At 33.9% G+C, this 12,726-nt stretch overlaps 1 protein-coding gene across 1 annotated transcript in view; it reads right to left on the bottom strand.

Moving 5' to 3' along the window:
- Window positions 1-417: 417 nt before the first annotated feature.
- DACH2 (dachshund family transcription factor 2) overlaps window positions 418-12,726 on the bottom strand; it is a 650,145-nt gene continuing 637,836 nt past the window's right edge. The window contains exon 12 of the mRNA XM_072745035.1: window positions 418-5,529. Within this exon, the coding sequence (XP_072601136.1) occupies window positions 5,525-5,529 (5 nt within the window). The 3' untranslated portion in view covers window positions 418-5,524. The remainder of the gene's footprint in view (window positions 5,530-12,726) is intronic.

Genomic DNA, 12,726 nt, shown 5'->3' with positions numbered 1-12,726 from the left:
TTCTTTGGGTCAGAATAGATACATGCCATTTCCATTTTCTTGTTCTTCACTGGAGGTGGTTCTCAAGAAGAAACTTTTTAGAAAAACAGATGTTCAGAAATGATTTTACAGTTTTTTATTTACCACATTTTTTTCTGTTTCCCAATACAACCCTTCCTCCTAAAAGCAAGTTCACTAAGCACACACAGCCAGGAAATGGTAATCTGGTGTGATTCAATTGAACAATTTAGGACAAGAATATTGGCCTATTTAAACTAGTGAACTGAAATAAGACGGATGTTCATATTTGTTTGGAAATAACCAAACCAGAGAAAGTTTTGCAAATACCAACCTAGTTCCTGAATTTTGATTTGCATTATAACTTTACTTCAATGACTGCAGTTGGCAATTTGAAAATAAAAACTCAGTGACAACTGACAAAATCAAAATGCTTTTATTCATACTGAAGTTTAGCAAGTACATTTTTTTAACAAAGAAGGTGTACTTTAACTTATATATGTCAGAACAGAGAAACCATACATATGTTTCTAGTCTCTAACACATTACAGCATTGTTTTTCCTTAAAAGACAAAAATCAAGCTGAAGTGAGCATAGAAAAGCATCATATATGGTCAAGTTACTTTACCCATTAGATTAGGATTTAGCTCATATTCTTAAACTGATCAATCGAATGCAAGGACAAAGTTTACATCATTGCATTTAAACTGTACACATTTTCCTATTTTAATGTAACAGACTGAATAGATGCTTCAGTAAACAAAGCTTTGTTGATAAACACAATTGCAATAATTCCATGTTGAATAGTTTCAGAGATAAACTGGAATCACAAGCATCTTCATTTATGTAAAGCCAGTGAGGACCTTTCAGGCCAAATAAAACTGTTGTGCCATTGCTAAACAGTAATAGTTACCTCCTTTAAAAAAAAGAAAACAAGTTAGTTCTTCTGAGGAATAATTCTGATATGTGCTTAAAAATACTGAACTTCTATTTTCAGGAACCTAAATCATCTGATGTAACAGGATTTATTTAATATTGGTAAAATTTAAAATTTCTTAACACATCTATTGTTATTGGGTCAGTTTTCAAAGATCTTCCATTTTTTGCTACAGCATCTGTTCTTCTCACAGCACTGAAGACCTTGAAGACTGATAAGACTTCTTTCATAAAATGTGATATCTACAGTTATCCACATGACTGTCGCGTTTTGCACATAATGCTATGTTCAAGATCCCTATGATTTACCACAACAAGGAGAAAAGAGTGTCTGGCTATCATCTAAGGTAATGATAGCTTTGTACATTTAGAATTTCCCCTCCCCAGACTAACCCTGAGACTATGTATACTGCATGAAGGGAGACTAGTTCTGATTACCAATTTAACCATGTGTTTGGTCAAACTTAAATGTTGGCAATCAAAAGAATGCATACTATCCATATTTGATTGTATGGATAAAATTATACTTGGAAACAATTTTCCAAAAGGAATTCTACCTCCTTTTGTCTAACCTTGCTCTTTTTGATAGTCATGGCTTATGACCTGAGTCTCTATCCAACTACATCATAAAAATGTAGTTGGTCACAAAAGAAGAACGAGGAAATAAAGTGGGATGTACAAGTCCATCACCCATGCTTAAGAAACAATGAAAGTCTCTATTTGTGAGTTGAATATATCAAATTTACATAGAAAGGAAAGTACATTATCATTTTTGGACTGATATGCTTAGTCTAAGATATTAATTCAGTCTGGTCAAAATTTAGCATTGTCAGGAGGAAAATATATCTTTTAAGCCTTGTGTATAAAATCTTTAAAATATTTCTTTTTTTCTCTATATAGATATTGTGTTGAGTGAGTGGAATTATCTGGATAATACTTCAGAACCAAAAATAAAGATAATGGTAAAGTAATAGAAGAATAAAAGTCTATGTTAGTCAGATGACCTAGAGGGCCAAACTTCATTAGAGGGCAACCAGATATTTTGCCAAAAATCCTGTAGAATTCACTTGAACTTTACCTAGGACAGGAACAAAACAATATTTGAATTTGGGGGAACTGTTTAGTAGTCTATCACCCCAGAAAATTGGTCAAATTCCTTTGTGGCATCTACGAATAGTCATTATGAAAACTCGCCAGATCGTTGCTGTTTTCCAGTCTACCTCATTTTCTGTGTAAACAGCCTGAATGTCAAAGGAAAGCTCTTCAGCATCAAATGGAAAACAGGATTGAATTTTATACAATGTAGCTAAAGCTAAAATCATGCAATATAAATTGTGAACATTACAAACTTGAAACAAAACAAAATAATATCTTATAAAAAAGGCCCATAAGCACAGTAACAAATGGTAAAAAGCAATCACCATTTTCCCTTTAGAAAAATGATTTCTGAAAAATCTCTCTTACTATGCTTAATTACTGCCTTAAAAAAAAGACAAACAGGGGATCCCTGGGTGGCGCAGCGGTTTGGCGCCTGCCTTTGGCCCAGGGCGCGATCCTGGAGACCCGGGATCGAATCCCACGTCGGGCTCCTGGTGCATGGAGTCTGCTTCTCCCTCTGCCTGTGTCTCTGCCTCTCTCTGTGTGTGTGTGTGTGTGACTATCATAAATAAATAAAAAAATTAAAAAAAAAAAGACAAACATATCTGCCCATACCCTTCATTAAATGTGCTTGTTTAGAAGGCCTACCAGGAGCTATTTCTACAGAAGCTCAAAAATCCAAAGAAAAACTAGGCTAACAAGAAGATGACAGTATTAATATGAATTAATTTTCCCACCTAGAATACAATAAATTGAGATTTCATAGTGGTAAAACTTTTTCTCCTAACTTAGATGATACTAGCAAAATAGACTCTTGTGCAGCATGCTGTATAATGGCTGAGATTGTTACTGTTTTACATATATCAATACTGAGTGATAATAAGGAAGGAGCCAATATTGACCTGCTAATTGATATTGATGCTTACAGCAATCTCAATGTTTGCCACATTTCAATTTCAAAATGCATTTAGCTATAATATGAGTGATTTATCATTTAGTAGTAGCTGTCAAAGTAAACTCCGAGATAAAACAAAAACATCTGGAACCATAAATAGAGGAGAGCTGTAGCTGAATTTCAATCCAAACCCAGCATGCTCATTTCATTTGGAACAGGAAATAGCCAATTAGTAATTAAATGTTTCATGTTTTTAAGAAGGTTTGCACTTGAGTTCCAAAAGAGATTATCTAATATTCATTCTAGATATAAACAAAATTAAAGATCAGGGAGAGCAACCAACAAAACCTCTTTAGAAGAATGTTAGGAAGCTTGAGAATTTATAAGGAGCAATACACACTAACATTTGGAAAGAGCTGCCGCAGTTTATTGCTTTAAGATTTACAAGATAAGTCAAAGGGGGATTTGATATACACAAATGTGATCTTTTAAAATAAAAATGAAGGTCCATATAGTCCTTCTGTTAGCACAGCACTGCCTGATATAGGCATACACCATGGCACAGGAGTCTGGTGTGGCCCCCTTCCTACAGGAGGTGAGCCTCTGCTGATCAATTGAATTATCTTTAAAGAACCATGCCTGGTTGTTTCAAACCCAAAAAGTGTGAGACTTGCCTTCTGTAGCATACATCTGAAGCTTATGAAAGTAAAAAGCTAAAAATCACGTGTCACAAAAAAGGCAGATATGTGGGGAAAGACCAGAAACAACAACAACAACAAAAAGATTCTTATAGTTCAGTCAAGCACAATGAAACACATCTATTTGTTAAAAGACTCTTGTTTGTTTTTAAGTGACTTAGTTAATTTAAAAATGCTCTTCAATTTCCCCTATAGTTTAGTACACGTTTGACTATCAGATAATAATGAGACATTTCTGGATGCTGTATTTTTAATCACACCTATTTGTTATTCAGTTCAGATATCTGATATTAATAATTTTTTTAAAAATTGTATTTGCCTCAATCCATGATTGTTTTTCTTATCCGTGATTTATTTCTAATTTGGCATTGTTTCCCTGAAGTAGATTAAAGCGGCACACCTACTCTATGGATGTAGACCTTCTATAGTCTATCAAGAACACAGGAAGTCAAATTCCTGTGCCTTAAGAGATTCCTTCAGAGCATGGAATGACTCGAATATCACATTGATATGAATTAATGTAACATTTAAAACTGTGTAGAGTAGGTGGCCATTGTATGTATTGTTGTGCAAAAAAGGGAACTGATTATTGGAGAATGGATTAAAAACGCAGTTGGAATTTTGCATAGGATGAGTGGTGCTTTTGTCACATCATCAATTAATTCTAGGGCAGATGTAAAAATAACATAATAGATTCGATTTTGCTTGGTGTAAGGAGGGCATATTAGGATGAGACATTAAAACTTTTTGATCACTAGAATGCCACTTAACACTTGGAATACTAAAAAAAAAAAAAACAAACAAAACACTTGGAATACTGCTCTATTACATTCTCAGGAGGCATAAAAATAATGACAGGTATTTGCCACCAGCCTTTGTTCAGACCTCCATTTAGTAAATGGTTAAAGATATTTAAGGCAATTTCCTGGACAATTCAAGCCAAATGATCCATTTGATTCTAATTACAGGAACATCTTAGGCATCTGGTCATGTCTAGATCATAGAGTGAACAATAGAAAATAACCATGATGTGAGTGGTCCATCATATCTGCCTTTCTTATGTCTATAGATTTTTCAGTCTGTTTAGTTGTTGATAGCTTAATAAAGAGGAAGCAGGATTGGAGATGGGAGGAGAGCAGAAAAGAATAAAGGGGATATTTTTAGCAGCTTGGGTATGTGTTTTTATCATTGCCTTCTTTATAAATAAGGAATGTGCTAGTATAAAGGGATTAAATGACTTGTTTTACTCTCAACAGATCAAAGGAAGAACTAGATATGGCAAAATCTGCAAACTAGATCTGTCTATATTCCCTTAAAGAACACTACAAGTGTGTTTTTTATTTGTTTGTTTTTGTTTTTGTTTAGAAAAGTGAGCTCCAATTCAGTGATAACAAATATTGGTCATTTGCACAAATGAGTTACCTCCTCACATATTTCCTGTTAAATCCCAGGTCAGCCAAATATAAAGCTATTTCACAGTAATCACAGCTTAAAGTGGATGTGCCTACATTTAAGTTTCTGCCACACTATTTAGAAATAGCATTTTCTCTGTCTCAAAAATTATAGCACCTACTTACCACACTACAATGCTGTGTGGATTAATGTGATAACATTTATGAAGCACTATGAACTCCATGGAAGAAAGGGGTTATAAAAGTGTAAAGTATCATTTTCAATCATCATTATGATTATCCCCTAAAAACTTATGAAGCCTATTCACTAGCACATTTTCCCAGTACGTGCAAGGTTCTATTTATCCCTAATGAACAAATACTAATTGAAGATTCCATATTTTAAGAATTTGAGTATTAATTCTACAGAATTACAGCACTAGATAAGCAGGTAACTGCTACAGCACTCTACTCGTGCCTATGATCAGTTGGAGTTCCGGCATCAGTGTTCAGGCTGCACAGAAAAAACAATTAAGACCTGGTCAAAATTTTATTACGACAAAGAAAATCCTCAATCCATCTACTCAATGAACTTCACTGAAAACCACAAACTGGCTTAATAGTATTTTGCTGTGCTATATATGTTCAAGATTTGAATAAATCTCTGTGTGGTAAATGTATTACTTTATTAGGCTTAGCCCTTAAACATATATTCATTGATGTGAGTTTCACTCTATTAAAAATGAAATCATACAAAGGTGAGCAAAACTGTAGATTTACAGTAGTTTAAAGCTTATTCTTATTATCTAGGGGTTATACTGACAATATAAAAATAGTGTAAATGATATTTCCTAACTCTAAAATATGCTTATGAGCCTCTTGTGCATGTTCTACTGTTTTACAACCTGCAGTGAAATGCATGACTAGCTTAACAAGCCAGGCATTAAGAAATGTTTTTCCCCCTTCATAATCTAAAACATGAATAAATGGCCACACCATTTTCCCTGAATCAAAATCTTTTTTAATGATTGCAATTTCCCCTCTGGATGAGATTTCCTTCCCTGACAGGATGGTAATTTAAAAGTAACTTTTCACTGTGTATTTTTTGTTATATATCTCTATATCTCTATATATCTGTCTATCTTATTGAAGTTCGATTTGCCAACATATTAAATATAGCTGACACACAGGGTTACATTAGCTTCAGGTGTACAACATAGTGATTCAATACCTCTATATGTTGTTTTATGCTCACCACAAGCTTAGCTACCATCTGTCACCACACAGGGCTATTACAATATCATTGACTATTCTCTATGCTTAGTCTTTTATTCCTGTGGCTTGTTCATTCCATAATTGGAAGCCTGTATTTGCTTTTTAAAAAGCTGCAAAGAGGGGCAGCCCCAGTGGCCCAGTGATTTAGCGCTGGCTTCAACCCAGGGCCTGGTCCTGGAGACCTGGGATGGAGTCCCACGTCGGGCTCCCTGCATGAAACCTGCTTCTCCTTCTGCCTGTGTCTGTCTGGGTGTCTCTCATGAATAAATAAATAAAATATTTAAAAAATAATAATAAAAAATAAAAAAGCTGCAAAGAAATTAGTTTATTATGCTTTTGAAGGTTTAATTTATGTTTTGAAAAAGCTATTTTTCCTACTCAGAGCTCATGTTTTCTTCCAAGTGTTTCTTCACCACTTAATCACTTATATAAACAATGGGATTAGGGAGTGTACTTGATATGATGAGCCCTGGGTCTTGTATGCAAGTGATGATTCACTGAATTCTACTCCTGAAACCAACATCGCACTGTATGTTAACTAACTGGAATTTAAATAAAAAATTGAAAAAAAAAAAGTGCACCTGTGTTGATATGCACTGGGTATTGTATATAACTGTTGAATCACTAAGTTGTACACTAATATTACACTGATGTTAACTAACTGGAATTTAAGTAAAAACTATAAAAAAGACAATGAGATTTCCTTAAGAACTGATAGGATTCATCACAGGCATACTTTGGGCTATCAAACGTTTCTTTTGGGGTATCTGCCTTATTCATGAACTAATGACAATATTTTGTAAATGATTTCTCCAGCTAAGTAGTAAGTTTTATGTTTTCTTTACATCACTTAACTAGTGATGTGCTTCTAATCTTCAAATGGGCACTATGTTATTTGGTACTAAATAAGATCACATCTGAAAGGCCATGTTTTTCTAGCCTGAATAAGAAAGAGATAAAACAATGTGCTGGTTACTGCTCCACTTCACTCTTAGGTTCAATCCAAATTAAATATTCAGTCAATTATGAGCTCTACCTGTTTGTGGAAACATATTCAGAATGTGGCATTGGAGATTTGCATTTGCAAATCAAATAAGTGATAATAATTTGGGGTCCAATTAAATATGGAGCTACTAATTTGAGAATAGGAAAAGTAGACTAATGAAAGAATGGGGCAGATAATAAAATAGTATAGCATTTGATTACTCTTTGTCTAGAGAAAGCATTGTTTTAGAGTCATTGTTTAACACGGTCTTACATTGATTTTATAAGTCCTAAAAAAATCAAAGTTTCTTGAAAATCATAATCACTTGACTATTAGCGCCCCAAAATTTCTGATATTTATACTCCAATCAAAACAAAGATCAGTACAGGTTTTCTTTTCTTTGCAAATTGTATCACAATGGAACATGAAACTTTCTTGCTCACTTTTAACTCACTTTGTGAATTAATTCTTTATCTTTTTCACTATTATTTAATCTCTGGTCTTTGTAAGACCCACCCTAAAAAGGTGGAATGGATACACTTCTATTCTCATATGAGGATAAATTATAAAAAATATATTTACCGTAACTGTATACAGAAGAGAATACATTTTAAAGGAAGTTTTATACGTCAATTACATGCCAAATATTTCATTCCTATTAAAATCTACACATGAAAACAAATGCTAACTTCATATGTATTTTATTGGGCACAGTAATAATGAAATCCAGTATTTGTCATACTTGTCAGAAAGTATGGATCTAACTTATTGAAGAGAATAATTAGGCAAATATTATAATTACTATTTTACTAAAATTAAGGCAGAGAGAAGTTAAATTACTTCTCAAGCTTAGTAACTGAGTTAGCCAGCTAGTGACTGAAAAATTCTGACTACTAGACAACTGCTCTTCCTACATTGTGTCTTCCAAAGACCACTTATAAAATGTCAGTAAAAGTGCATGTGTCTAGTACACAGATTTGCAAATTTGAGTCACACTAAGAGCTCTAGATGTACTTGAATTCTACTTTCCTGCAGAGAAAAGAAAGGAAAAGAGAGAATAAATGAAAACTAGTATTTATGGAACACTGACTATGTTAGGAGCCACACTAAGCCATTCTAAGCACTTGTGTCACATATGGAATGCCATATTTTTAAACTACTTCTTATAAATAATGCCATGGTGAAAAGTTGCTTATGTTTCTATGTCATTCCTCTAAAAATCTAAGGTTATATTACCCATCTTCCATAAGTGTATAAATCACAAAATATTTTGTAAATAAAGGACAAATTTGAGTTCTATTTAGGATGCATATTGTAAATATTTTAATATAATATTTAAAAATACAATTAAGTTCTTTTTATAACTTTTAATTACTCCTTTTGTATGTTTAACTAATAGAAAAACACCATAATCCTACATTTCAAAGGAATCAAAATGTACAATCAAAATATGGAGGAAAATAAAAATGGAAGTAATGGGAAAACATTAAATGTTTACTTGAACATTAAAAATAGCCACATCCAACATATCCCATAGACAGTTGGAATGCAGTTACCAGGAGATTGTGAAATTTGAGTTGCAGATTTTGCTTCACACATTTTATTTTATTGTTTATTTATTTATTTATTTATTTTTTTTGCTTCACTCATTTTAAATGGCTACTCTCCAATGTTGAGATCAACATGATATTCATTTGTATTTTTTAAAAAATAGAGCACTTAAACATTTATGGGATTATAATAGGGAAATAGTGAAGAATGTTTATAAACAGGCTGTTTTCTTTAAACTTAAAAGAGAAATTGGTGAAAATGTTGTCCGAATAATCATTTGCATTATTGATATAAAGTAGATTTCAATTTAAGTATGCAGATTATTACTAAGGTTAATTTTCATGCACTAAACAAGTCAATTATAAACCGGGGGCGGGGTCAACAGATTGGGGGGATGTCAAGAAGGTCTGTATAAAATTTAAAGAATGATTTTCTTTACATTTACTTTAATTTCCAAAACTGATTGCTATACGGTTATTATAAATGAGAAAGAAGTTCCTTATAGCAAACAAATAAGACTTTATGCTAATGGACCACAGTAAAGAATCCTGGCTTAAGTTATATAACTGAGGATCTGTTAAGGTTTGTTCTGATAGATGATGTGAGTTTTGCCACAAATAGAAATATTTCTTCCTATTTTTATTTCAGCTTCTCTACACAGTTTTAAATAGGAAAGAGAGCTTTATTTGTGTAATTTTTATAACTATTTCCCACTCTCTGCAAAGTTTTAAGGCAAAGGTGATTATTTAATTAGAGTTGGTTTTAGACTATTTTTGTTTAAAACTAGAAAATCTTTCTTCTACCTAGGTCCCAATGCATTGTTTTGCATAGGATAATATTACAGTCTAGTTAAACATCCTAGCTAGCTGACTATGAGAGATTATAACAGGATGGATTGAAAGTGATAATATCAACATGAATTGACAATGAGGTTAATGGGTGAGGGGGTTAAGATTCCGATGTTTTAGAACCCACTATCAATAGCAAGCCAATCAACTTCTCCAAGGATATTTCCCTACTTAAGAAATGGGGGTTAATCATACCTTTCTTAACTATCATACAGAGATAATCCTGGTAGAAGATGTGTATTAAGAGTGGCACAAAGACAAAATCTTCTTTCTGATGGAATTGTTACTAATGAAATAACTAAAAATAAGCCTAGGCTTGCCACATGTTGTTAAATGGAGCAGAAAAACTTAGCCAAATATATAAAAAAAAAGTCTTCTATGGGAAGGGACACTGGAGGGAATGGGAAGGGAATATCTTAAATTGATGTATTCTTTGAGTTCCTAGATGAAGCCATGCCTGAATCTATTCTCAGAAGTTTCAGTTAAGTCACTCAGTAAGTTACATTTTTACATTAAGCCCTCCCCCTCCTTAAAGTCCCAAAAAGAAAAGAATGGCACAGAGTTTACCAGGGTATACAAACACTAGATCTTGCCTTTCTTTTTCTCTATATTCCTGTTTTAGGATTATCCAATAAGCATATTGGCATAGAACCACAACACATTTATGTGACTGCAACATCATTCTGCTTTTTTTTTTCATTTTATTCTACTACTTATTTTTTAAAAAATGGTATGACAACAATAGCATGTTATTACAACCTTCTATGAAAATGTAGTGTGTTTTTATTTAAAACACAAATGTGGGGCAGCCTGGGTGGCTCAGCGGTTTAGCGCTGCCTTCAGCCCAGGGTGTGATTCTGGAGACTGGGGATCGAGTCCCACATCGGGCTCCCTGCGTGGAGCCTGTTTCTCCCTCTGCCTGTGTCTCTGCCTCTCTCTCTCTCTCCCTGTCTCTCTCTCTCTCTCATGAATAAATAAATAAAATATTTTAAAAAATAAGACACAAATGTGAAACAGGAATTTTGGGTCAGAGAAAGGCTTTCCTTTTGCATTTTCCTCAAGCTTATCTGGGTTTGGGGAGGGATAGAGAGAAATTTCAGCTTAAAACTATATTGTATAAGTACAGAGAATGGAGCATAAAGTAACTGGTTAAGCAGTTACAGAGTTAGGCTAAACTATCCTTCCTATATAATAGGAAAATATTTGATTGATGAATTATTTCTATAGACTTCCAAAATACTGAGTAGCAGAGCAACCTATTTTGGCTTGCAAGTCTCACTGTTTTGCTATCACTATGACTCCAAATCCATCTATTGTGTAGGTGAGATATAACTGGAATTGTAAGTCTTAGATTTGTAGATGGGATTTTATGTTAGCATCATGTGGCAACCTTTCAGTCATTGCAAATATTCTTTTAACAATGTAGTGGTAGGTGGTGCAAGCCACCCCTTGACAACCAAGCCCTAAATTCTCAAATAATGTAAGCTGTTTACATCCTCCTTAGAAAGAACTAAAAACATAATGTGTGCTATAATCTGACAGGTATTTCACAGAAAAAGGTATGATGTGGTCTGGGAGGTACCATCAATCAAGATAAAAATCCTGTGAAGGATGAAGAAAATGAGAGAAATACTTCCTGGGGGAGAAAATAAAATGACTCGAGTCATCTAATGAATCTTACAGGAAAAATAATACTGCTGCTTTAGAGAAAGATGCTAAAATCTTCTCTGTGGGGTGTGTACTACCTAGTACCTAGTCTTTTTTCACTCTATGATGGCAGTTGCACTAAAGTTTCTCTGAGTAGTAAAAGGCTCCTATTCTCAAAGGAAGCACTTAAGAGGAAAGAAGATCTACTTCCCACAATCTAATCTCTGACATGCTATACACTTTACAAAAGAACATTTCCACTTTACAAGGGAATATTAAAGTGCCTACGTATACCTTTCAACATAGTATAAGACATTTTAAAAGGGGAGGACAATTAATGACTGATGAGGATAGAGTCGGAAGTTGTGGAGTCCCAAGAGAAAGATGTAGAGCACAATCTGGTGGAAATGAGTAGAAAAGCCTATAGAGAAATTCTATCTGATCTCCTTTTAGTTTTTCTTGTCAAGCCATATACATGGCTGGTAATCATATGCAATTTAGTTTTTCCAGTCTCTTTACTTGCTCCTAACATCACTTTCATTGCTATCCTACCAGATTCTGCAATGACAACCTTAGTCCATGGGTAAGTGTTTCCAATAAATATTGGCACGCCATCTGAAGCTCATTGGAGGGATGTTATCCTGGGTTACCAAGTGAGCTGCAAAGATGGACTATAAGGAAGTTTCAAAAGTCAAGGAAGGGTAGACATTGCTCAAATTGATTTGGAGAGAGTAGATGAGAATATACATATTCAAATACATCTTTCATAGTATAAATATATATTAGATTTTCTATATTACAGACATGTATGTTAAATCATGTTGTAATATATAATAATTGTGGTTTTTTTTAGCATAGAAGTGTTAAACTGTGTCTGTTGCTTTTAGAGCCAAATGGCACTTTAGTCACCTTGCTTTTAATTCATCAGTGTCTCAAGCAGACTAGTGGCGAGTTTCCAAGGTGGCCTTGTTCCAGGATCCCACCATGCTCTGTCACTGGCTGGGAACAGCCTACAGGAAGCATGGCCCAGCATGTCCACCACGGTGGATCCAAAGATCCTCTAGCTTAAGGCTGTCAATCAGTTTTTTCTCTACTAATCAAAAGTTCTCTTGAAGGGAGATCTAACCAACTCACCTCCAAGGCCACCACTATAGTCATTTTCTTCTAGAAATTACCTGGCCATCACATTGACCTGGGGTCTATGGCATATTTGTGTTTTTGTTACATATCTGTAGAAATTCTTCATATGTTTGGTGCAATAGTTCTTGGTTGAATATGCTGCAACCATTCCCTACTACTCTTTGCTTTCTTTTAACTCTGACTCTGTGTTTCACCATATAGAAGGCTTTTCTGTTTTAAAAAATTGTATAGTAAAATCTGTTAATTTTTCAAAAAAAAATTCTTC

Source organism: Vulpes vulpes, chromosome X, assembly GCF_048418805.1.
Source record: "Vulpes vulpes isolate BD-2025 chromosome X, VulVul3, whole genome shotgun sequence".
Taxonomy (NCBI): domain Eukaryota; kingdom Metazoa; phylum Chordata; class Mammalia; order Carnivora; family Canidae; genus Vulpes; species Vulpes vulpes.
The sequence above is the reverse complement of the archived record's forward strand: the minus strand, read 5'-3'. Positions and strand labels throughout refer to the sequence as shown.